Raw genomic sequence first — 25,645 nt, 5'->3', positions numbered from 1 at the left:
AAAAAAAAACCAGCCCTTTAATGTTAGACTCCAACCACCCCCAATACGAATACAAGCAGTAACAACGTTATGTGGTTCAAGAGAAGGAAAGTATTCCTGCCAGTATTAAAATATTTGTGATGTATTGTGATATTGTGCCACATGTTGTGGTGTCAAATGATTAGTGGGTGGATATAATTTATTGATTTCTCTGATTGGGCACTTCATTTATATGGGTATTACCTTGTAAATAACTGTACTGTACATTGGATACATTCAACCTTTTTTTTCCTTTTAGAGTATATGCCTAGGAAACAGAAGATGTACATTTTAAAAGTAAGTTGGAGGTCATACATATACAGTTATTTAAAAAAAAAGGAAAGCGAAACTGATTTGGAGAGCCAGCCATGTTGGTGCATGCCTGTAAACTCAGCACTCAGGAGGCAAAAACAGGCGGTCTCTGTGAATTCAGTCCAGCTGGGATTAGAAAATGCGATCCTGTTTCATATGATGACTGCAATTGGTGGTGGTGGTGATGACAATGGTGCAGGAGAGTGAGCCCGAGTTCTCTTTCTTTTGTTCCCCCAATAGTAAGATCTAGCACTTAGATCAAAACCAGAATACTGACATTTTTACAGACATTTTCAACATTACAGGAAGCCCTGTAGCTGACCTTTTAGATACAACCTCCCTTGCTGCTCAGCCTTCTCCTCCCACTCCTCCCACCACTAATCTGTTCTCCCTTTTTTCTTTCTTTTTTTTTATCTTTTGTTTTTTTCTAGAAGGGTTTCTCTGTATATCTCTGTCCATCCTGGAACTCGATCTGTAGGCCACGCTGGCCTTGAACTCAGAGATCCTCCTGCCCCTGCTTCCCAAGTACCAAGATTAAAGCCTGTGCCACCACTGCCCAGCTAGTCTCCATTTCTATAATTTTGTTATTTCAAAAATATTGTAGGCCAGACAGTGGGGGGCGCATGCCTTTAATCCCAACACTCAGGTGGCAGAGGCAGGTGGATCTACAGAGCTAGTTTCAGGACACCTAGGGCTGTTACACAGAGAAATCCTGTCTCGAAAAACAAAAAACAAAACACAATCCTAGAAATGGAACCATACAATGTGTGACTTTCTTTGTTGTTGTTGTTGAGACAGGGTCTTAACCTGGCTGACATGCAATTCACTATAGAGACAAGGCTTGACTTCCAACTTGCTGAGATCTGTCTGCCTCTTCCTCCCCAGTACTAGAATTATAGGAATGTGCCATCATGCTCAGTTCCTGTGGCTGCTTTTTTTTGTTTTGTTTTGTTTTGTTTTTTCAAGACAGGGTTTCTCTGTGGCTTTGGAGGCTGTCCTGGAACTAGCTCTTGTAGACCAGGCTGGCCTCGAACTCACAGAGATCCACCTGCCTCTGCCTCCCAAGTGCTGGGATTAAAGGCGTGCGCCACCAACGCCCGGCTCTGTGGATGCTTTTTTATCCCCATAATTCTGTGGCATTGTCCAAGTGGTGCATAGTATTGGTTTGTTCCTTTTTCTGCTGAATATCTTTGGTTTATCCCATCCCTTGAAAAACATCTGGGTTGTTTAGTTTGTGTCTATTATGAATAAAGTTGCTGTGAGCAAATGTACAAAATTTTGTGTAAGTACAAATTGCCATTTCCCTGGAAAGAGTACACCTGTTGATATGTATGATTGTATGATTCTGGGGGGGGAAAACACAACAAAGTGTCTTCTACGGTGGGTAGACTATTTTTGATGAGTGTTTTGTAGTTCATCATTGATACTACTAAATCACTTTCAAAAAGTATTTGCAGTAGAGGCCTAGAGAGATGCTTCCATGATTAAGAGCTCTTGCTCTTGTTCCCAGCTCCCAACAGTGGCTCACAGCTGTCTATAATCCATTTTCAGGTGGTCTGGTGCTCTCTTTTGGTCGCTGGGTACTTGGCAAGCTCAAAGCAAGCATGCATACATGTGAGCAAAAACATATACATAGATTAAGAACAAATAAATCCCACTTTTAAAAGTACGGTGCCAGCTGGGTGGTGGTGGTGCATGCCTTTAGTCCCAGTACTCGGGAGGCAGTGGCAGGTGGATCTCTGTGAGTTTGAGGCCAGCCTGGTCTACAGAGTAACTTCCAGGACAGCCAGGGCTGTTACCCAGAGAAACCCTGTCTCCAAAACAAAACAAACAAACAAAAACCCAGAAAAGGTTCTGGACAGATGGCTCAGAGATTAAGAGCATTGACTGCTCCAGAGGATCCAGGTTCAGTTCCCAGCACCCACATGGCAGCTCACAACTGTCTGAAACTCCAGTTCCAGGGAACCTGATACCCTCACACAGACAAAATACCAATGCAAGTAAAATACAAATAAATAAATGGAAAAGAAAAAAAAACTTAAAAAAATAGAGGAGGGCCTCATGGATCCCCACTCTTTGAGGACTTTCCAAGTAGTTAAAAGTTGACGGAAAAAGAAAAGACGTGTTTCTTCAGTGGTGTGGTCATTGATAATATGCTTCTGTTCCTTTAAACAGCCCTAATGAAGCTCATTGAGTCACATGCACAAATACAGAAATGCAGAAGGGCAGCTAACTCAAGAAGACGAGGATTAGTGGGATAGTGTGCTGGCTAGTTTTGTGTTAACTTGACACAAGCTAGAGTCCTTGGAGAGGGAGGAGCCTCAATTGAGAAAATGCCTCTATAAGGTTGGGCTGTAGGCTAGCCTGTAGATGATCTTCTTAATTAGTGATTGATGGGGGAGGGCCCAGCCCATTGTGGGTAGAGATACCCCTGGGCTGGTGACCCTGGGTGCTGTAAGAAAGCAGGCTGAGCACATCATGAGGAGTAAGCCAGTGAGCAGCACCCCTCCATGTCCTCTGCATCAGCTTCTGCCTCCAGGGTCCTGCCCTGTGTGAGCTCTTATCCTGACTTCCATTGATGGTGAACTATGATGTGGAAGCATAGGCTGAATAAACTTCCTCCCCAGTTTCTTTGGTCATGTGTTTTTATCACAGCAATAGTTACCCTAAGACAGATGGGGGGGTAGGCAACAAGAGAGGATAAGGGAGAAATGAATATAATCAAAATATATGGTCAATTTTCTTGTAATGTTTGTGGAATTTCCAGACAGAATGCAGATATTTAACATACTGTTTGTTTATATATGGTCTTCTGTTTCCTGGCTGATCTCTAATTTGTTAAGTAGCCGTTTACCACCTTGAATTTCTGGTCCTGCTGACTCTACCTCCTAAACACTGAGATCATAAGTGTGTGCCGTAGTTATTTTTCTATGGCTATGATGAAACACCATGACCAAATGCAACTAGGAGAGGAAATGGTTTAATTTGGCTTATATATCCTGAATCACAATCCATTGAGGGAAGCCAAAGCAGGAACTCAAACAGTGTAGGAACCTGGAGACAGAAGCTGATGCAGAGGCCAAGGAGGGTGCTGTTTACTGGCTTACTCCCATGGCTTGCTTAGCCTGCTTCCTTATAGAACCCAGGACCACCATCCCAGGGGTATCCCTACCCACAACAGGCTGGGCCCTCTCGCATCAATCACTAATTAAGAAAATGTCCTATAGGCTTGCCTGCCTACAGCCTGATCTTGTAGAGACCCTTTTTCAATTGAGATTCCCTCCTCTGATGACTTTAGCTTGTTTCAGGTTAACATAAACAGGACAGTCACCATGCCTGGTTTATGGAAATGTGACCCAGGACGTTATGCATACTAGGCAAGTTATCTTACCAGCTCAACAACATCCCAGCCATATCCATGACATTTTAGAGATTACTTCATCACATTAATTATTATATCTGGGGACTTTCTCCAGCCTTCCTTTAATTAAGCTAATAGACTCTGAACATTTTGTTCCTATACCTCTCTCTTCATCTTCTCCCAAAGATTGAGGGCTAGATTCTTTCATCTATCCTCAATGGAACTTTTTAAGTTATTTTTAGCTAAATCCTGCATAATAGATATGATCCTAGGAGACCTAGTTTTGTTACTAGTAACCTCTTACTGCATGTTATGCTCATGAATGTCATAGTCTAGATAATCCTCATTCCTACGATAAGTAATGAACTAACAAACATTGTTTGGGGAGTCTAAAGTTGGTCTGAGAAGTTATAGCCAGATTCTGTTAAAAACCACATGTCTGTGAATTCTTAATGGGCATCAGAAAAGCAAAGTAAGTAAGAAATCTTTAAATACATATCCTTAAAATAAAAGGAATGTGTGGTATGAGAACATTACCCAAGTTCAAGCTGTGACTTGTTTTCTCTGTTACTTATCCTAATCCATTTGCTTCCCTTGCAGGCGGTTAGTTTACTGGTTCGTCGTAATTTGCCTTGACTTCTAGACATTAAGTCCTCAGGGTCCCGTCCTGACCCCTCCCTCAACCATCCTTTTCCCTGCACTTTCTCCATTACCGTTGTCTTGTTGATCTTGATCATTATTGTGTGAGTGTGGGCACATGGGTGCCATGGCATGAGTGCCCTCTCCCCTGCCCTGATCTGTTTCCAGGGAGACACTATATGTATTTCTCAGGGCTCCAGCAGAGAAGTCTCTTAGCCCCATATATGGGCATCTGTCTATCCACACTGACACACGGATGTCTGTTGGCATCTGCGGTGGTTTGAATAGGTTTGACCTCCCCATAGGCTCATGTGTTTGAATGCTTGATACAGAGGGAGAGGCACTATTAGGAGGTGTGACCTTGCTGGAGTAGGTGTGGCCTTGGAGGAGGTGTGTCACTGGGGGTGGGGTGGGTTTTGAGGTCTCAAGCCCCATCCCATGTGGCAGTCTCTTCCTGTTTCCTGTAGATCAAGATTAGGTAGAGTTCTCAGCTCATTTTTCCAGCACTACGTGTGCCTGCATGCCACCAGGCTTCTCCCCATGAAAATAATGGACTAAACCTCTGAACTGTAAGCCATCCCCAACTAAATGCTTTCCTTTATAAATATTGAAAAAAAGTTGCAGTGGTTATGGTGTCTCTTGACAGCAACAGAAACCCTAAGACGGCATCTAAAACCTAGGTCCACATCCAAACTGTAGATACTCCTGAAACTATTACAAAGTGCCCCCATTTTACTAAGTGACAACTATGTCCCTCTAGTAGTTACACTGAAAATCTGTCCCCAGCCCCAAAGTGGAGATTGAAACCAGGGCCTGAGGCATGCTAGACTCTCTCAGAATCTTACCACACATCCCCAACTCTCTGGTGCACTCCACCATCACTGTCGGTGGCTCTTATAATAATTTCCTGGATGAACTCCCTTACAGATGGGCCTCCTGCTCTAATCTCAACAGCACAAGTGACATTGTTCCCATCAGGTCACCTCTGTGCTCAAACTTCCCAGTGGGTGCCTATTTCAGAAGAGCTGCTTTAGGATGGCCTCCCTGGCCGGCATAACCTGGTTCTCCAAGCACACACACTCTCTGGCCTCTACCATTGGGTCCCTCACTGATTGTTCCTGCTACCCGAGGCCCAGCTGGAACATACCTGGTCGGCTTCTGCTTGAGGAAGCATGCTCTTCCCCCTTAGAATGCTGCATGGGCCCACCCATCCCTGGGGTCAGGTTCCTTGTCCCCCAGTTACCTCACACAGATGCCTTCTCTGCTGGCCTTATTTAAAACTGTAAAACAAAGCAAAAATCCCTCCCCTGACTCCTTCTGTTTCCTGATTTATTTTTCTCTATCACCCCAAAACGGACCATAGCATCTACTTGTTTATGTATGTGTCTTCTTCCTGCCAGGAAACAAGCCCCACGAGGGGAAGAATTTCTTGGGGGGCAGGGGGTGGGGGAGGAGGATGTCTGTCACCTGTTCCTCCTGCCTCCAACAGTGCCTGATGCATAATGAGTGCCCAACAGACCTTTTAAAATGAATGAATGACTTCCAGTTTGTGCTGAGACTATGGAGCAAGTCTGGCTGTGGTTAGAAATATAAAGGTGGATTGTTCTTAGGAGGTAAATTTAACTCTGACACCATTCACATAAAAGCCATTTCCAGCCTGGGGCAGGGGCAGGTGAGTAAAGCCATTGTGTGGCATACACAAGCCCCTGGAATAAAGCCAATGTGTGGTATACACAAGCCCCTGGATTTGAGTCTCCAGATTCACAGAAATAAACACACAAATATGTAAATGCTATTTTTGAGTTATATATATATATATATACATATATATATATATTTTGGTTTTACGAGACAGGGTTTCTCTGTATTGTTTTGGAGGCTGTCGGTCCAGCCCGGCCTCGAACTCACAGAGATCCGCCTGCCTCTGCCTCCCGAGTGCTGGGATTAAAGGCGTGTGCCACCACCGCCCGGCTTGAGTTATATTTTCATGTTTTCTCTCTCTGACTCGAAATTCTAAGATCAAACCTAGGACCTCATACATGATGCTAGTAGACAAGGGCTCGACGTTTGATCAGTGGTAGTGATGTGTGTTCCTATATCTGTAACTACAACTTGCTTAGTCTGTATAATGTTGCTTGTATGTATGATTTCAATTCTGATCGTTTGGTTTTTTGTTGTTGTTGTTTGTTTGAGATGGGGTCTCTCTATATAACACTGGCTTTCTTGGAACTCTTTATGTAGACCAGGCTGGCCTTGTACTCACAAAGATCTATCTGCCTCTGCTTCCCAAGTGCTGGCACTAAAGGTGTGCAGCACCATACCTGACCTTGGCCATTTGGTATTGAATAATAGATTGGTGTATTCTTCCTTGGGGAAGACTATTCTCCTTCTCTGAGCATTCCTTAGTTGTCTCTAGTTCTTTGTCTGGAGCTGGGGACCTCATGGACTTTCTCTCTTTCATATGTCTATTGGTGTCATCCTTGTTCCGGTCATATTTAGGCAGCCATGTTGGTAAGACTTCATGGATGTAGCTTCGCTGTAAAACCCCTGTTCCTCTGACTCTCACAGTCTTTCTGCCCACTCTTCTACAATGATCCCTAAGTCTTCAGCACAGGAGTTGTGCTACAGATGTATCAACTGGTATTGGGCTCCACAACTGTATTTTGATCAATTGTAGGTTTCTGAGTTGTCCCCATCTATTGCAAGAATAAATTACCTTGATGAGGGGTGAGAACTGCACTTATCTGTAGGTATTAGAATAAGTAATTAGAATGTAGTTAGGGATTACGCTGCTTTAGTAAATTGGTGGTTGTAGATTCTCCTCTAAGATCCACGACTTCACTAACTCCAAATAGTTAGTTGGGTTCCCAGACCCAGACATTACTTCCCTCTTGTTGAGCCAGCCTTAGGTCCAGTTAGTGAGCTTTTGGTCACCACCGAGGAATGGTGTTGACTACTGCACCTTTAGGGTTTTTGTGCCATGCTGATCATTGTGCTCCGTGGGTGCCATAGCTGAGTAGCACTGTTGGCTGCTTCCCTCCTTTGGAAGCTTGTATGGCCTTCTGGTACAGGAAGGCTAGTCCTCAGGGAGGAGACTTTCAGGATAGATCCAGCCGGGGTCATCTGGGTCCTGTGTCCGAAGTGTATGGTGTCATCAGTGATAGGGATTTATCTTTCCAGAATGTCTTAGTCAAGTTCTAATACTATGAAGAGACACCACGATCCCTGAATCTTGGAAAGTGTTTAATTGGGACTTGCTTACAGTTTCAGAGATTTAGTCCATTATCAGCACAGTGGCAAACATCGTGCTGGAGAAGGAGCTAAGAGTTCTACATCCAGATCCAAGGGAAGCAAGAAGAGAGAGCCATCGAGCCTGGCTTAGGATTTTGAAAACTCAAGACCCACGCCCAGTGACACACTTCCTCAACAAGGACGAACCTACTCTGCCAAGACCACATCTTTTGAAATAGTGAAGTAGTTTCTGATGACTAACTATTCAAATATATGAACCTATGGGGGCTATTCTTATTCAAACCACTATACAGAGGCAGAATTTTTTTTAGTTGCCCTGATTAACAACAAACTTGTGATCTTCCAGCCTCAGCCTTCTGAGTAGCTGCTCCACTAGGCCCAGCTCATTAATGTTGTTTATTAATTATGAAAAGTGTAGTCACTGAGAGTTGCTGGGTATCTAAATGCAGTTTCAAACAGTGAAAGTAAGTGAGCAGTGAGAACCCTGTGCGGTGCTGATAAACAACTGTCCCCTCACTCCTCTCTCATTGTAGCACAACTGAATGAACAAGGGGTTTTATGGATGTGTGTGCTTTGCTGGCTCATGGGATCTCCAAACTCAGCTTACCTAGAAAGAAAATCTATACATTTCGATTTCATAAAACGCATAAGCAGTATTAAGACTGTAAGCTTGGGGCTGGTTACATGGCTCGGCAGTTGAGATCACTTGTTCTTGCAGAGAACCCAGGTTCAGTTCCCAGCACACACGTTAGCTCCCAACAACCTGTAGGTATACATGTGGTGCACAAAATGCATGCAGACAAAACACTCATAAATGCATCTAATTTTTTAAAAGACTGGCTCTTCTATAGTGTATCAGACTCTGTATTTGCTACCCATCTCTCTACCATGCCAAATACAGTCTTTGTATTTCTATCTAAAACTGAATACGACTTTTCTAACTTTGGGGCTGGGCCTGCTTTCCATTTTCCTTTCAGTTATGAGGTTGATGAATCAATCTCTCAAGTCTGCTTTCCGAATCACATGTCTGGCAGTGTGTCTTAGTGCTTAATAAGTGCCTTTGTTATTGTTGCAGTTTTGGCTTAGGTATAATGTTTAATGTGGAAACTTCCAACAATGCACAAAAGTAGAAGAAAATAGCTCATTAGCTCTCCAGGAGCCCAGTTTTAATTATCCACTTTTGTTTGATCTCAATCACCACCCACCAAGATCACTTTGAAACAAGCCACATATAGTATGTTATTCATTTATAAATATCACAATATATGTTTCCAAAGAATAAGGACTTTAAAAACTGCAAAATCACTATAGAGCTGGAGAGATAGCTCAAAGGTTAAAAGCACTTGTTGCTCTTGGTAGGACCTGCCTTCAATCCTCAGCATACATATGGCTGCTCAAAACCACTTGGAACTCAAGTTCCAGAGGATCTAATGTCCTCTCCCACAGCCATGGTCACACACCTTTAACCTCAGCACTTGGGAAGCAGAGGCAGGTGGAGACCAGATTGGTCTACAGAGTAAATTCCAGGACAGCCAGGGCTGCACAGAGAAACCCTGTCTTGTAAAAACAAAATCAAAACTAAAAAATGTCATTTTCCCTACTCGTCACATAATTGGGTTGTTTTGTTTAGGTAGTGATTTTAAAAATTTATTTTTATTTTATATGCATTGGTGTTTTGCCTGCATGTATGTATGTGTGAGGGTATCATATCCCCTGGAACTGGAGTCACGGACAGATGTGAGCTGCCATGTGGGTGCTGGGAATTGAACCTGAGTCATCTGGAAGAGCAGTCAGTGCTCTTACCTGCTGAGCCATCTCTCCAGCCCCTTAGATAGTGTTTTTGTTTTGTTTGCTTTGGTTTGGTTCCTTTTTTTTTTTTTTTGGAGGGGGGTTTATGATGACAGGATCTCACTCTGTAGTCCAGGCTGACCTGGAACTTAAAGACAACTCTTTTGTTTCAGTATAAGTGCTGGAGGTATGAGCCATCACATCTGCTGATCTTTTAAAAAGCAGTTTGTTGCATCTGTATTTTGATAGCTTACTTAAGCTTTCATATTAATTGAAAGTGTAATTAAGGCATGAGGAGGAATTTAGTTATAAATGTGTTCACTGCAGTGTTGTTTAGGAGAGACGGAATCAGGTGTGTGGAAGATTCCAAAAGGGACCCAACAATGGAATACAAGACAGCAATTTAGATCATATCATAAATAAAAGGGCATTGCTAAGTCAGAAAAGCAGGTCAATTCTTTCTTCCACTTTTTCAGTAAATCAAGTGCGTATATCATATACCTATTTCTGAAAGATGGGAAAACTAATGATTTTAATTCCCTCTTAATTTTTAAAAGTGTTATTTATTTATTATGTATACAGTATCCTGCCTGCATGCATGCCAGAAGAGAAAACCAGACCTCATTATAGATGGTTGTGAGTCACCATGTAGTTGTTGGGAATTGAACTCAGGACGCCTGGAAGAACAGCCAGTGCTATTAACTGCTGAGCCATCTCTCCAGCCACGCTCCCCCCTTAATTTTTACAATGAAATACATATTTCTACAGTGACCATGTGTGACTTCTGTAAGGCATGGTGGCACATGTCTTTAATCCCAGCACTTGGGAGGCAGAGGCAGAGGCAGAGGCAGAGGCAGAGGCAGAGGCAGAGGCAGAGGCAGAGGCAGAGGCAGAGGCAGAGGCAGAGGCAGAGGCAGAGGCAGAGGCAGAGGCAGAGGCAGAGGCAGAGGCAGAGGCAGAGGCAGAGGCAGAGGCAGAGGCAGAGGCAGAGGCAGAGGCAGAGGCAGAGGCAGAGGCAGGTAGATCTCTGTGAGGTAAAGGCCCATAGAACAGGTTCCAGGCCAGCCACTGTGTTATAGAGAAACCCTGTCTTCAAGAAACAAGCCAACCAAACTACGATAGCAGAAGTGCATTGACTTGGTTGTCTGGCAGATTTCCTATATGCAGCTAGCTATACTTGGCTGTGCTTTGTTCTGACCATGAGTTTCCCTCCTGCCCTGAGAGGAGTCCTTGTGAGGCGTGAAGAGGCATGAGCCACAAGGGTTGTGCCCTCACCTGCCCATCTGGCTCACCGGCACACAGCTGCACAAAGGGTCATTCATGCGGCGGCTGTTCACCACCACCAAGGCTCCTGGTCTCAAGTGCCATCTTGAGAAGGTGAGAAGCGCAAATGATTCAGCACTCTTCCACTTAAAGGAAGGGAAACTGAGTCACAGAGAACCTGCCTTTTCCTCCCTTGCTGCCCTTCAGGTTAGTCTTAGGGTTTTAGGCTAGACAACTGAAACTGTTCCTAACTGGGTGACAATGTCTCAAATCTCTTTTGAGTTTCAACATCTTAGTGTGGGTGTGTGAGGGGCAGGGCCTTGTGTTTGTCCAAAGGGGTGCTTAATCCTGCCTTGTGTGACACACCACTCCACATTCTGTGGTACATGATCTGACCAGACTCGCTCAGGTTCTCACGCCCATTTAAGGCAAGCCTGGCTTCTGCTTGGCTTTGTATCCTGTGGATTCCTCATTCTGTCATTGTCACCATCGCTGACCCTTACCACCAATAAATACAGACCCCAAGTCCCTCTCCATGCATGTCCCTTGATGCTCAGCTCATGCCTTCTGCTTTCTGTGGTCCTCCCTCACTCCAAGGTCAAGTGGTATCTGCTGTCCCCACGTCACTCCCTTTCCACCCTGCCACCTCCTCTGTCCTCTGTACCCAGAACTTAGTCAGACACCATCTCTATGCACTGATAGTGGCTTGGTTCCAACGTATCTACAGACACCGAAACCAGAGGACTTTCAAGTACTTTATGTAAAAACTGCATGGAGTTTGCATGCAAGCGAAGTAAACCCTCCTTAATCTACTTCTACTATCTAAAGCAATCTAAATGTTATGTGAGGTTTAAGAAATAAAAGTCTGTATGTGTTCAACACAAATACAATTAAATCAAATTTTATGTAGCTCAGGCTGGCTTCAGACTCACCATGTAGCTAAGGATAATCTTGAATTTCTGATCTTCCTCTGCCTCTATCCCCTAAGGACTAGATTGTAAGCATGCATTGCCACTCCTGGGGTGAGCTTTGTGTGTTTCAGACAAACACTCAAACACTCTACAAACCGAGAAAAATCCTCATCACCACAAATTCAATATGGAAAAAAAAGTTTGAAATTGTATTTTATTGTATGTGGATGAGTGTTTTGCTTCCATGTATATCTGTTGCACCTGTTGTGTATGACAAAACTTTTCCTGGGAAGACAAAACACATACATCTACTCACCCCAGATAGGGAGCTCATGACAAACCAAAGTACGGATACCACCAAAGTGCAACTTGGTGAACCAATGAGCTTTATTGCAGTTACTTATAGGAGTGGAAATGACTCAAAGACAGCTGATGGCCAAGGCCCACCCCAGCAGAAAAGGCAGCTTGCAAAGCCTGCAGGCAGCTTAGCCAGTTGGAAAGTGTCCTTTTCCAGGTTCCTCGGTTGGTCTAAACCTCTTCCAGAAGCTCAGCTGGTTTCTGCTTTTTCCAGGCAGCTGTTTTTGTCTCAGCAGCTTCTTGGTTTGTCTGTCTTCTTTGCAGCTGTGTTTCCCTCCTCTGCAAAGGGTCTCACCTTTTATTGTTTACTCTAGCAGAGAGGAGCCCAGTGAATCTGGTCAGTTTCAGGGACTTCCTGAATTTATTTTGAGTTGTTTCCCTTCCTGTTTAAGGAGCTTCCCTGCAGAATGGAATGTTTCAATCTTGGAGGAAACTGTTGTACAACAGCACCACATGTGTACAGCGGCAGCAGAGGCCAGAAGAGGGCATTCCCTTGAAACTGGATGGTTGTGAGCTAGGAATAGAACTTGAGTTCTTTGCAAGTACTCCTTACTTCTGAACCATCTCCCCAGCCCAGCAGATGCAGAAGGAGCAACTGGAGTCTTCTTATTCTCCACTAGTACCTTCTAAATGTCCCTCCTACCTTTGCAGGGCAGAGACTGACTGGTTGACACTTCTCAGGTGCCAAGCCCAGAGCTAAGTGATTTACATAATGATCTCATTCCACAATAACAATAAACCTGTATTATCATCCCACTTCACAAATGAAGAAACCGAAGCTCAGAGATAGAGTCACTTGTCCGAGGTCACAGCTAGAAAACCATAGTTACATTGTTTCCGTTTCCATCAGACTACAAGACCTGTGCTTTTCATCATAGTATCAACTCTGTGGTCACTGTTACTTCCATCAGATTTCCCTGATGCTCTGTTGGGAACTTCCAGCCATCCTCAGTTCAAGGTGGTAGACAAGCCTCCTGCTGATTGTCCTCTCTGACTGCAGTCTCAGGGTTTTGTGGTCTCCAGCCTAGAGAGTGGTTGGGATGAGAACACTCAAAGCTCTGTGTAGCCTTCCACCCCCCACATTCTTGCCTCTGTGCACCCCTCCCTGTTTTACAACACCTCTCTCCCACTTCTTTTTGGGGGGGACATTTAAGAAGCTAGAAGATTCTCCCTGGAAACTCAAGAGTCTCCGAGGCTGCGGGGCTGGTTTCTCTTGATAGGAGTTGGTAAGAAAATGGAGCCGTGCATCAGTGAAGGTCCCCTAGGAGATCACCTAGATTGAAGAGAAGGTCCCTCCAACCCCAACTCAGCCACCTCTTTGGGACCCTTCTGCTACCCCAACCTCCTGTGCGTTAAGCTCCACCCCTATCCCAGTACCTTAAAGTTCGGGGGCTGCATTCAAACCCTAGATTTCCAAGTAGGGGGTGTGTTGGACTGACTTCGGGAGGCATCTTGTCCTGGAAGAATGGGGGAAATGTGGCATAAGCCACAGCTGCTGCCTCCAAGGACATCTGTATAGCTCCCCAGGGACCCTCTGCCCTTTCCCCCTCCCACAAGCCTGGGCGAGCAGGGACCAAGCTTGCTTGTTATCACCTGACGCTGAGCAGCCTCTCTCTGATCCCATTGGTGGAGCCAGATTCGGTCTGGCTCTCCCGTTCCTTCTCGATTTCTCTGCCTCTCTCTCCTCCACGCTGCTTTGATTTCGCTCTTGCCTCTCTCTTCTTGTGCACTCACTCGCTGGGCTGCGAGCAACGTCGTCTTCCTGCCGGGAGCAGTAGCGGTAGCTGCAGAGCCAAACAGGAGGGGCTGCCTGTGGGGCATGGAAGCAGCCTCCCCGGTGGTAGCCCAGAGAGAAACGAGCAAGCCCCGCTGCCTGTGACCTAGGCGTCAGGCTGCTGTCCCTTGCCAGGGGAGCTCATCATCCACGGAGCGGTTTCTCCTTTCCTTCTCTTCCAAGTCTCCCTCTGCAGGGCCGGCTGAAGCCAGGTGAGTGAGCGTCTTCCCCCAAACCATCCTGCCTATTCAGAAAGGTTTGAGAGCTGTGGCCACCAGGGTCCCACAACTGCCCTGGCTGTCCACCTGGGTCGCCAGGCCTGGCGACCTTGTCCCCTTTCCCCTAAGTCCTTGGCAAAGAGCTTAACAGTTGGATCTGGTCTCCGGGACGACACAGTTAGTTACCCCGTGACCATTCTGCGCAGTCGGCGATGCCAAAAGGTTCTGCTGGGTGGGGGAGCGTTCCCTATGGCATGCCAATGGCTTTTTGGAATGGGCTCGGGGAAGGGACCCCAGTGTGTACAATGTGTTTGCATGGTTGGGGGGAGGCTGAAGGCTAGCTTGCGCAGATAGGTCTGTCTCCACGCAGTTAGGTTCCTTTGGGATTTCTGACCAGCTTATGGCATGTTTCAGAACATTTTTATGCGTGAGGTACATGTGTGCGGGGGCAGCGTCTATCTGAGTAGCTTGTGGGCATATATGGGCAGGGGCCCCAAGAGACAGTATTTTTAGGGGGTGGACATGTCACTTGTCATGTGGGTGGGAGTACATGTTGAGGGAGTACTGTAGCAACCAGGCTGTTTCTATGCGGGGAGGGGCAACTTCGGGGCAAGACTAGGTGGGTAGGTGGGAAGTGTGGGCACAAGCCTCTGTTTGTGGGCAAACTTGAGTAGGTGTGCAAACCTGTTGGCCTGTGAAGAAGCAGGCTGACCAATGTGGCCAGAGGCAAACATGTTTTCCAAGTCTGTGCCTTGGAACCTACAAAGGCTCCATGGAGAATACCAGAGACCAGGCAAGGATTGACATGTACAAATGTATATGTGTGCCCAGGCAGCCATGTGGTTTGCTTGTCTTTTGGGGGAGGCAGCATGCGTATATGTTGGTGCCTGTGGCTTCCTCTTTCCCTCAGTTATGGCTTGTGATGATGAGGGGCACACGCATGTGGGTACGTGTGAGCCTGTGGACATGAACATGTGTGTGTTGGCATAAAGGTGACAGCTTTCAAAGGGGCAATACTGGGACATTCTTAGAATGTGCAGTGTGGAGGAATGAGGATATCTAAGGAGGCGTGTGCTGAGGTATGTGGGTACCCCTTGCGCATGTGTATGTGCATGCCTGCCTGCCTGCCTGCGTGGGGGTGTGTACATGCCTGCTCAGGGTGGATTCGCATGGGAGTGTGGGTGTTCCTCGGGTGTTGCCTCAACCTGTCCCTCACAGGCTGCCCTTCCCTAGAAGCTGGATTGACACCCGCCCTTCGTCCATGCTGGCTGGCTGCCCTTGCAGGGTCGGTCGCTCCCACTCTCCCAGACCTTAGGCTAGGGTGGGGACCAGCTCTCCCAGAAATGGAGAGGAGGAACGAGCAAGCAGCTGACCTGGAATCTCCACCCACCACCAAAGCTGCCCTGGCCTCTAGGAAGACTCCAAAGTGAGGACGGATCAAGGCGGGGACAGGTGTCTGCTCAGGGCAGGTGTAGGCTGGATCCCACGTGGGTGGGAACCACTCGAGTCCTCAGGTGGGAGTACGTGTTCATGTTTGTGGGTACAGAAAGCTTCCTCAGAAGCTCCTTGTCACTATCCAGGGCGTTGCTAACCCCTTGCTGCTTCCCAAAATTATCTACAGAAACATTGTTATAGGATTGTTTCCAGATACCCTGTCCCATTTTGTCTCATTTGGGAAGAGACCTGGTAGCGCTCCCATGTTTATTGACCCTAGATTTCCTGCCGGGGAGAAAGCTAAGAAGAAACTGGACTTGAGGAACCCCTGGCAGATAAGGCCATCAGCCATCCCCACATTTCTCCCTGTACCTGCCTTCCAGGCAATCCACAGGTTAATTGACAGGGAGCAGGCTTAATTGACAGGGAGATGTGGGTTGGATTTTCTGGGAGCTATAAATAAAAGTACCTGATTTTGCAGGCACAAGGTGCCCTCACCCTCGCTCCTGGGCAAGGGAAGGAAAAGAAAGATGAGTGCAGAGCAGAAGGTACTGTGAGATGTGCTGGGTGGTGGACTGCGGAAGAGAAGCCAGGAAAGGCCCCGAGTGAGGCCACCTGCAGCTCTGTGTGTCCCCCAAGTTCCCCATTCCTGGGAGAACCAGACAAGCTCAGCTAATGCTAGTACAGTCAAGAGAAGTAATGGTGTAGTCTTTTCATGCCCGAAGGGCACAGCTGGGTAGAGCTGAAGGAATAGGAGTAGGAGGCAAGGAAAAATCCAATCACTTGAAAACCACCAATAGGAAGAGAAAAGCAAACAGCAGGAACACAGTCATATAGCATGTACACACTACACACGTACACACACAGCCTTAGTCCATAACAAAGAGCTTGGCCTCCAGTTCTTAATTTGCTGGTTGTGTGGACATGTCAGCATTCCAAACTTTGGCTATCTGTCTGTAAAATAAAATAAGGAGAAAAACAGTACCTATATATCCCGCAGACTTGTGTGAAATGTTATTAGTTTATGTTGTCAGTGTTGAAAGTAATTGTGTAAGTCGGGTGTAGTGGTGCACATCTTTAATCCCAGCACTCAGAGGCAGAGGCAGGCTGCTCTCTGAGTTGGAGTCCAGCTTGGTCTACAGATCAAAGTCCCAGGACAGTCAGGGATGCACAGAGAACCCCTCCCTCAAAAAGACCAAAAGTAATTCTTTAAAAGAGCTAAGCGAGCGCATACTTGTAATCTCAGAGCTAGCGTGGCTGAGGCAGGAGGATAGTGAGTTCAAAGCCTGGGCTGTATAGCAAGACCCTGTCTCAGAAAAGGAGAGAGAAAGAAGTAAAGGAAAGAAAAAAAAAAAAGAAAAGTCAAATGGGTCTATGAAAATAGAAACTGCACGTCAAAATCATGGACCAAAAAGAGCTTAAAACAGGCTGTGGCCCATGCCACCCCCACCCACCACAGAGATATCCATAGCATTTATCCCTCCAGCCCTCCACAGCAGGGCCCCTTGCTGCTGCAGTCACTCCCAGGGAGGAATGAGGCCGGAGCCCCAGGGTCTTGGCACCTGTGGACACTGGCTGCCCCTGACCTGCCACCTGCCTCAGTCCTCAGGCATCAGCCCCTCAGCAGGTGCTTCCTGGGTACCTCCTCCTCCTGGTCCTCCTCACTCCTACCCTTTCTCTTTTCACGCCCGCTGGCTAGGGGCCCCTCCCTCCTCAGCTCCATCTGCTGCAAATCTGTCCCTGCCCAGTGTTTGCAGTATTCCCACTGCCTCTGCCACCTGTCAGGTGCAGTCTGCTCTGTGGACCCTCGGAGGAGAGCCAAGAGCCCCCTCCGGAGGGTACCCCACCTCACCTTAGGTCCCTCCTATCCAGTGTAGCCCCCTTGCAGTCTTTTCTAGCGCATTTACGAGGCAGGGGCATTCGATGGGTATGCGAGGACTCCACCTCACAGAGCATGGTGGGAGCAGCACATTTCCAGAAAGCTCTGTGATGGGAGAGAGATGCTAATCTTTCCTCCGGCTCTCAATCCCCACAGGAGCCAAACCAGAGGGGAACATGGAACTTCTGTCTACCCCCCACAGCATCGAGATCAACAATATCACTTGTGACTCTTTCCGCATCTCCTGGGCCATGGAAGACAGTGACCTGGAGAGGGTCACCCATTATTTCATTGACCTCAACAAGAAGGAAAACAAGAATTCCAACAAATTCAAGCACCGGGTGAGTAAAGGATATCCTGATATTTCTTCCCACCCCTGTTCTACATGGAAGCAGATTGCTGGGCTCTCTAGAAAAACAGGGACAGGCCAGATGCCTGGCCAAAATCCTGACTCTCCTCACGGGGTTGTCTTGCCAAAGTGACCTGACCTTTCTGAGCCTTAGTGTCTTCCTTGGTAAAAGTGGAATGACCACACCACCCTTGTAGAGCCGTTGAAGACTCCATGAGAGATGTTTTTGTGCTGTTTGGCTCCATGCCTGGTACATCCCCAGTGCTGCTATTCCTCATAACTAGACCTTCAGACGGGAGCAGAGCACCTGGGTGTACGGCTGGGTGTGTGGGCTGGGGCCCAAGACCTCACATGTCCGGATCATGTTCCAAACCCCAATAAGGCTCAGGACTCAGGGGTCATACTTGTGGTTGGGTGGGCAGCATAGGCCCCTTTTAGCTGGGCATGTGTACACAATCCTAGGGTTTCTCTGCCCCTTCCCTGCCCACTAGACTGTTTCCACGGTGTACAAAGAGATGTAGGAGGGTTCTCTTCAGTATGTCCTTTCCCCAGGTTAAAAGCCAGCATAGGAGCAGGTGGGAGGGAACCTCTCATCTTCTCCAGCTGTATGCCTAGGCAGGGGAGAGTTCAGCGAAGGAGCTGACTCCCAGGGTGACAGCCTTGGTGTGGGCGCTCCTCTCTCTCTCTCTCTCTCTCTCTCTCTCTCTCTCTCTCTCTCTCTCTCTCTCTCTCTCTCTCTCTCGTTCCCTCCCTCTCTCTCTCTGGATCTGGCTCCCCAGATCTGGGTGTCTTTTGGCAGGCCAGTTGCCACGGTGACGTGAATGTTCCACACCACCCCCTTGGCCCTCCCCCCAAAGAATAAGGCATATTTTTCTCTTCCTCCCTGGCTTCCCAGCATTTGCCGTTGCCGTGGAGACAGCACTGCAGTGTGCAGATTTCTCAAAGTCTCCGTCAGAAATGAAGGTCTCGCCACCTTCAACTTTGGGGCCCTCCATCCTAGTGGCCTTTCCCGTTAGTTCGAAAGAGTATGGGGCATCATGGGGCTTGAAGGAGGTAGCCTCAAGACACTGCTTGCTTCTTCAGTGGAATGGTGGCTGGGCCACAGAACTGTGGAGTCTCTGAAACTCTGGTCCTCCATGGGAGGGAGAGGAGAGACCCTTTTGGGGGAGTGGGGATTCTGGAATAACACCAAGATGGGGTGTGACTTCAAGACTGATGCCTGGCTTTCCATCTGTACGCCGCTTCTCAGGATGTCCCCACCAAGCTTGTGGCCAAGGCGGTGCCTCTGCCCATGACAGTGAGAGGCCACTGGTTCCTGAGTCCCCGTACAGAGTACAGCGTGGCTGTGCAGACAGCGGTGAAGCAGAGCGATGGGGAGTACCTGGTGTCTGGCTGGAGCGAGACTGTGGAGTTCTGCACTGGAGGTGAGACCCCGGTGTTGTGAGAACACCCTGCCTCCATAGCACATCTGGCTCGGTTGAGCCGTGGGAAGCTCTTCATCTTAGCCAGGCATGCTGAGAAACACCTGCTCACACTGGTGCTACACTTAGGCCAGAGGGGTAACACAGAGCCTGCCTAGACAGATGCACACTCCACACATTGGCAGTAACACCTGCATGAAGGGACAGAACTACTTTTTTGGCTTTTTTTCAAGGGAAAATATTTGTAAGTTACTTTATTTTTATTTACATGTACATGTGTGTCTGTATGTGCACACATACATTTGAGTGCTCAGGGAGATGAGAGTATTAGATCCCATGGAACTAGTTGCAGGCGGTTGTAAGCCACCCCACATTGATGCTGGGAATTAGACTCCAGTCCTCTGCAAGAGCAACAGTGCTCTTAACTGCTAAGCCATCTCTTCAGCCCCAAGAATATATGTTTGTCGTCGTGGTGAATAGATGTAGCATAAAACCGACCGTCTGAACCTTAGCTGAGTCCAGAAGTGTAAGTGGTTTCACATGGCTATTGTGCAGTCCACCTTCAGAACTTCACCATCTTGCAAAGTCAGAACACTATCCTCGGAGCCCTCACTCCAGAACACTATCCTCAGAGCCCTCACTCCAGAACACTATGCCCTCAGAGCCCTCACTCCAGAACACTATGCCCTCAGAGCCCTCACTCCAGAACACTATACCCTCAGAGCCCTCACTTCCCATTTTCTCCTCTGGGCCATGCTTACCTCTATTCTGACAATGCAAGGTGCTCATATGAGTGAGATCAAGTGTTTGTCCTTTGGTGACTGGGTTATTTCTTTTATCAGAATATCAGTAAGACGCACAGGTACTATATCATTTACCAGAATTCCCTTCTCACGTAAGGTTAGGCAGTATTCCACTGTATTGGCTAGATCGTGTTTTGTTCATCAATAGTCTACCCGTGGTCATTTGGTAGCACGGTAACATTTTGTTTGTCCTAAGTATCTCCTTAGCCTGGAAAAATGGTTCCTATCTGACAGTCTTAGAAGGGTCTCTTAGGCAGAGCCAAATGTCACTTTGTGTTTGCTTGTCATCGATAGCCAAGGAGCTGCCCCAAAATATTCTATCCCTTTGGTGTCCATGTGAGATCTGCTCCAGATTGCTCTCTGTCACAAGGAAGGGGCAGAGAACATTCTCTGCCCTGGGGCCTCCAAGGCTGCTGGCTCCATCCTCTGCCAAACCCTGTGCCCCTAGTCTCCTTGAGTTGCCGTAACTGTACTAGAGAGGGCCTCCTGCTCCTTGTAGGAATGGCATCTTGGTTTGCCCCCCCCTTCCGAACTGCATATGCAGTGGGTGTTTCATTTAAATTGAGGATCTGGAAAGCTGTAATTGGGTCTACCCTGCTCTTTCCAGAGACCAAGCACACAGAAATGCAGTGGCTACCATGAGCGAAGGGCGTTTGCCTCTAACTTGTTCCAAGGCGCTGTGTAGACAGACAGCTCTGCCTAGGTTCCAAGACCCGGGGTCCAGTCTCAGGCTTTTCCTGAATTGGCCTTTTTATTGCTCCCAAATGGAGAGGCTCAAGTAGACAGCCTGTGCACTAGTGCCCATTTAGACGTACAATTAGCCACCACACTAGCTGTGTGGCAGGCTCTCTCCTGGATTTGAAGGGCCCTCCCAAAGGACCGTGTATTTTCCGTCTCATGTCTTTATTTTTCCTATTGGCCCTCTTTTCACTGTGATGACAGTCTTGGAGCTCCTAATGTGATAACAGGCATTCCTCTGTCCGTTTTGGACTCAGAGCGCCCTGAGCCTCTTGGCAATGCTGACACAGAAGTGAGAACGGATAACAAGCAGTTCTCCGTGTTCCCCGCCAAGGCCAGCTGGCCTGTCCCATCTGAGCCCAGGTTATGGCAGAAACTCCCCTGTTAGTCCGGACGATGAGGTTGCATGCAGTCTTGGTGGGTGGTGTAAGGAGGAAGAAGAGATCCTGCTGCGGACCCGTTGCTCACCGCACCCTGCCTGGACTGTTACAGACTATGCCAAGGAGCACCTTGCCCAGCTGCAGGAGAAGGCTGAGCAGATCGCTGGCCGCATGCTCCGCTTCTCCGTGTTCTACCGCAACCATCACAAGGAGTACTTCCAGCACGCCAGGTAGGGCAAGACAGACCTGCTAGGGCTTCTCCCCCCCAGCTCTTCCTCCATCCCAGAATGCCAAGGCAGAAGCATAATTGCAAGCATAGGGCCAGCCTAGGCTACATAGCAAGACCCTATCTCCAAAAAAAAAATTGTGACTACTACTTTGAGGTTGGGGACAGATCAGGGACAGATCAGGGACGTTGAAGTGGGGCTTCCTGGTAGAGGACCCTGCTGGCAAGGTCAGGTAATAAGTTCTGGGTATGACCCTGCCTTCTGGGGTCTATCATGTGCATCAGCTGTCTCCCCATTTCAGGTCCCAGGAACACAGGGGAGGGGGGAAGAAGAAGGCACGGAAAGCTCTGGGGACTCTCAGTTGACTAGCTTTCAAGCTGAGTGCTAAGGAGTTCAGAGGCTCCAGGGAAGCATTTTGGGGAAATCTTTCAGGGTACTGATCAGAGGCAGATAGGAAGCCAAAGGGCGGAGCTTGGAGGGTCCCACCCACATGATCCAACCAGAGTAGCCTCCATCTTATTTGTCAGTGGCTCCCATGTACATTTGCTCTCTTCCAAGGAGCGAGTGGGAGCAGGGGAGAGAACCAGAGACAGACCGACAAACAGACAGACAGACAGACAGTTGGTCAGACAGACCAGATCTAGCACTTCAGCCTACTGATGTTGAGCCCAAGGCACCAAGGGCTGGCAAGTCACTTGCCTCTCACGACAGCCAGGGTAGGCAAGAATGAGGCTGGAGCAGGGCTTGTAACCCTCCCCCATGTCTGCTGACACTGCCTCAAGTCCATGTCCTTCCAAGCTAGGTCAGGGCAATCTGCCATGTTACTGTCTTTATCATTACTGGCAGCTGCGGTGGGCGTTCCCCCCTTGCCCTAAGAAAGCAGTAAAGAACCGGAGGTTTCCGTATTTCTGATAAAGAGGAGGCAACGGTCCTGTTTAGGCTCCCTTTTCAGGATGAAAGGGAGACAAGGGGTACCCACCTGTGCCGGGCTCCTTACGAAGGGCCAGGACATGCAGGCTGAGGCAGAGGTTACTCATCCTCAGAGTCTGGTGAGGGAGGCAGCATGAAAGTCTGTGACTTCGTGGGGGCTGCAGGCTAATAGGAATGCTGGAGTTGGGCTGGCTCTTTCTCTTCTGGACTACACATTGCAGCCAGACTCCAGCAGAGCTAACCCATGGCGTTTTTCCCTTCTCTTCGGCGTTCCTCCCCGGTGGGCAGGACTCACTGTGGGAATGTGCTGCAGCCTTACCTGAAGGACAACAGTGGCAGCCACGGCTCCCCCACCAGTGGCATGCTGCATGGCGTCTTCTTCAGCTGCAACACGGAGTTCAACACAGGCCAGCCCCCACAAGACTCCCCTTATGGCCGCTGGCGCTTCCAGATCCCTGCCCAGCGCCTCTTCAACCCCAGCACCAATCTCTACTTCGCGGACTTCTACTGTATGTACACAGCCTACCACTATGCCATCCTGGTACTGGCACCCAAGGGCTCCCTGGGGGACCGCTTCTGCCGTGACCGTCTGCCCCTCCTGGACATTGCCTGCAACAAGTTCCTGACCTGCAGTGTGGAGGATGGGGAGCTGATCTTCCGCCACGCTCAGGACCTCATCCTGGAGATCATCTACACCGAGCCGGTCGACCTGTCCCTGGGCACGCTGGGAGAGATCAGCGGGCACCAGCTCATGAGCCTGTCCACTGCCGATGCCAAGAAAGACCCCAGCTGTAAGACCTGCAACATCAGTGTGGGCCGCTAGGGACTCCTGGGGAGCTGGAGGCCTGGGGAGAGGTGGCAGGAGGGCAGGGGATGTGTGGCTTAGATTTGGGGAGCCGGCTTTCTCTCCCCTCCCCCTGCTCCCTCCACTCTGTCTATCCACCCCCTCCCACCCCGTGCTGGAGACAACAGAAGGTGGTCCTCTTAGCATGGCCCATTTCAGGCCTTGGTGGACTTGGGGTGGGGGTGTTCTCAGCGGGAGATAACTTCTTTTTCTGTTTCCCTTTTTTTGTTTTTGGGCCTCAAGCAGGCCTCCATCTCCCAGAGTCCTCCCTGCCTCCTGGGCAGCCTCCATGTAGATGCAGAAAGTTTTGGGGCACTTCCTTCTTAGCCCCACCTACCCCACTCAGGGCCACCCCAGACAGCCCCCTCCCCACTCAGCTGGGCCCCAAGGTCTTTGACTCCTCCAGGCCAGGACCCTCCCTCTATAAATAAGCTCCTGCACTGCTGTCTCACCCTGGCTGCTCCTCCCCCACCCCACCCGACCCCATCCCGCAGAGCCCTCCCTCTTCCCGCATGGGAGAACTGTCCGTCCTTTCTGTCCCTGTCACTGTCCCACTTGAGATACCCTCCCACTCTCTGGAAAAATACCCTCTCTCATTTCCTAGTTTGGAGGGCTCTGGACTCTTGCGCTTTATACTTTTGTCCTGTCTGGGGATGATGATGTATTCCGTGGCAAACCTCCCTTGCTCAGAGAGCACCAGGGCCTGCAAAAGACAGCTGCTGGGGTCGAGGAGGGGGAAGGAGACCCCTGAGACCTAGTCCTCAGCTAGAAGTGGGCCACCTCACTTCTTGGTGGGCCTGACGGATTAGAGAACTGAGTGTGGCCCACAGAGCCCTGGCACCCCGCCCGGCTGTGCATTCCGCTCGCTCTCTCGCCCGCTCTGCCTTCAAGTCGTGACTGTTGTGTGCCGTGTGTGAGCCAGACGGTGGGCTCCCTACCACACCACCTCTTGCTCGGAACATCAGTCCTATCTGGGCTGCTCCCCCAGGAGTTGCTGATGCAGCCCCTCACAGCTCCCCATGTTTTCATATCGTTCCCCTGTTGTCTGGGTCGGGAGGGTGGTGAGAGTGGACTCCCCCCCCCCCCCCCGAGACGAGACAAGCAGGTGGAGAGGCAGAGTTGAGGGAGGGAAAATCACAATAACATTTTCAGAGGCAGCACAGATGATACACAGACTGCTGGAGTTCTGTGAAGGACGGAGGAGCTGGCAGGCCCACGGGGCCATACCTCTCGGGGACAGATGAAGGGCTGGTTACCAGAGTCAGTGCTACTAGACAGTCAGGTACCTCACTGGGATGGGCCAGGAGGTCTGGGATCCTGGGGAATGTGTGCAGAAGAGGATCTGACCCCCAAGCCCCTCCCTTCTGCTGCCAGCATTGCCGTGGGCGTGGCCTGCTGCCTGGTCCTCTGCTCCTGGGTGGGGCACACCCTCCTGTGCTGTGCTTGCCGTGCATCAATAAACCACCGCGGCCCAAGGGCTCCGTCTGTTGTGGTCCATTCAGACAGCTGCAATGAAATGCTGCAGACTTACAAACAGCAGGACCTTCTCCCTCACTGTTCTAGAAATTAAGACTTGACGTCTGGGGCGGGCCTGCTTTCTGACGCACAGACGGCCATCTCTGCCTTTCTGTGCACCCCGCACCCCTGCCATGATGGAAGGGGTGAATAAGTTTTCCTAGCCTTTACGTTTTTTTTTTTTTTTTTTATGTGTATGTCAGTACACTGTGTGCCTGCCTGGTACCTGGCCAAAAGAAGTAACTGAAGGCTGTGAGCCACCATGTAGCTGCTGAGACTCAACCCTGGGTCCTCTGTAAGAGTAGCCAGTGCTCTTAATGGCTGAGCCATATCTCCAGCAGGCCCCCTTTTCAAAAGCTAGGGTTTCTAGTATAGTTGATCCTTCAACTCCATATGTGAGCTGAACGTGAACTTCTGATCCTCCTGTTTCTGCCTCCAGGGTGCCAAGACTACAGACATGTACTGCCATGCCTGGTTTGTGAGGCGCTGGAGACCGAATGCAGAGCTCTTGGCATGCTAGACAAGCACTCCGCTGAACCACAGCTCAGTGGACCTCCAGCCTCCTTCCCAAGGGCACTAATGCCATTCATAAGGCTCCCTCCTTATGAAGGCCAATGCCTCCTAAACCCAGCACTGTGGGACTTGAATTTTCTATATGCACTTTGGGGACGGGGTGCTTGCAGAGCAATCAGGGAAATACGGTAGTGCCTCTCTTTGAGACGGAGGAGAGATGGACAGAGTGGTTAAGTTGCTCTTTCCACCAGGGAGCCACTTGGAACTGCCCCAGTAGTGAACCCAAATCCTACAGTGGGTGGCAGGGCTCAGGACACAGAGGCACAGCTTTGTCCCGTGGAAGTGACTCTGGAGATCGTCTGGTCTCACCTTGTGCTTCCCAGATGTGGCGCTGGGGTGTCTGTCTAGGAAGGGCTCTTTGGGATGCCTGCCTAAAATCCCTGGGCCCCTGATGGAGTCTTCCCTACAGCCACAGCCTGCCATGGCTCAGACCCAGGTGCCACTGGATTCCCTCTCCCAAGAGCCCCATATCCCCTCCTCCCTGGCAGGACTCCTTGGCTGCAGATCTGAGTCACCTCTGCGCCTATTATTATAGGCTTATTAAAATGGTTCTCAGCTGCAGTGAGAATGTTCCAGAACTGTCGCAGGCACCTTACCCACACTGCCTGAGTCAGGGCCAGGGTTACATGTGTCATGGGGCCTGGCCGCTTTGGGATAAA

At 49.0% G+C, this 25,645-nt stretch overlaps 1 protein-coding gene and 1 long non-coding RNA gene across 5 annotated transcripts; one reads left to right on the top strand and one right to left on the bottom strand.

Moving 5' to 3' along the window:
* Nucleotides 1-11,913: 11,913 nt before the first annotated feature.
* LOC106021199 lies at nucleotides 11,914-13,634 on the bottom strand. Its single transcript, XR_001196531.3, has 3 exons — nucleotides 13,495-13,634; nucleotides 13,279-13,358; nucleotides 11,914-12,925 (listed from the first exon to the last, which is right to left on the bottom strand). It is a non-coding gene; the product is annotated as an uncharacterized LOC106021199 (long non-coding RNA).
* Nucleotides 13,579-24,375, top strand: LOC101841070 (phytanoyl-CoA 2-hydroxylase interacting protein). 4 transcript variants are annotated; one of them, XM_005070999.4, is made up of 5 exons: nucleotides 13,579-13,887; nucleotides 17,363-17,547; nucleotides 18,805-18,979; nucleotides 21,010-21,127; nucleotides 22,343-24,375. In XM_005070999.4, exons 2-5 carry the CDS (start codon nucleotides 17,383-17,385, stop codon nucleotides 22,875-22,877), a joined length of 993 nt encoding a protein of 330 aa, XP_005071056.1. In that variant the 5' UTR covers nucleotides 13,579-13,887; nucleotides 17,363-17,382; the 3' UTR covers nucleotides 22,878-24,375. The 4 variants fall into 4 exon arrangements, with proteins under 4 accessions (XP_005071056.1, XP_040590489.1, XP_040590640.1 ...); XM_040734555.1 differs by lacking the exon at nucleotides 13,579-13,887 and adding an exon at nucleotides 14,507-14,686; XM_040734706.1 differs by lacking the exon at nucleotides 13,579-13,887 and adding an exon at nucleotides 14,725-14,972.
* Nucleotides 24,376-25,645: the final 1,270 nt, after the last annotated feature.

The sequence above is a fragment of the Mesocricetus auratus genome, unplaced genomic scaffold (genome assembly GCF_017639785.1).
Source record: "Mesocricetus auratus isolate SY011 unplaced genomic scaffold, BCM_Maur_2.0 Super-Scaffold_2245, whole genome shotgun sequence".
Classification (NCBI taxonomy): domain Eukaryota; kingdom Metazoa; phylum Chordata; class Mammalia; order Rodentia; family Cricetidae; genus Mesocricetus; species Mesocricetus auratus.
This window is presented reverse-complemented; position numbering and strand designations above follow the sequence as displayed.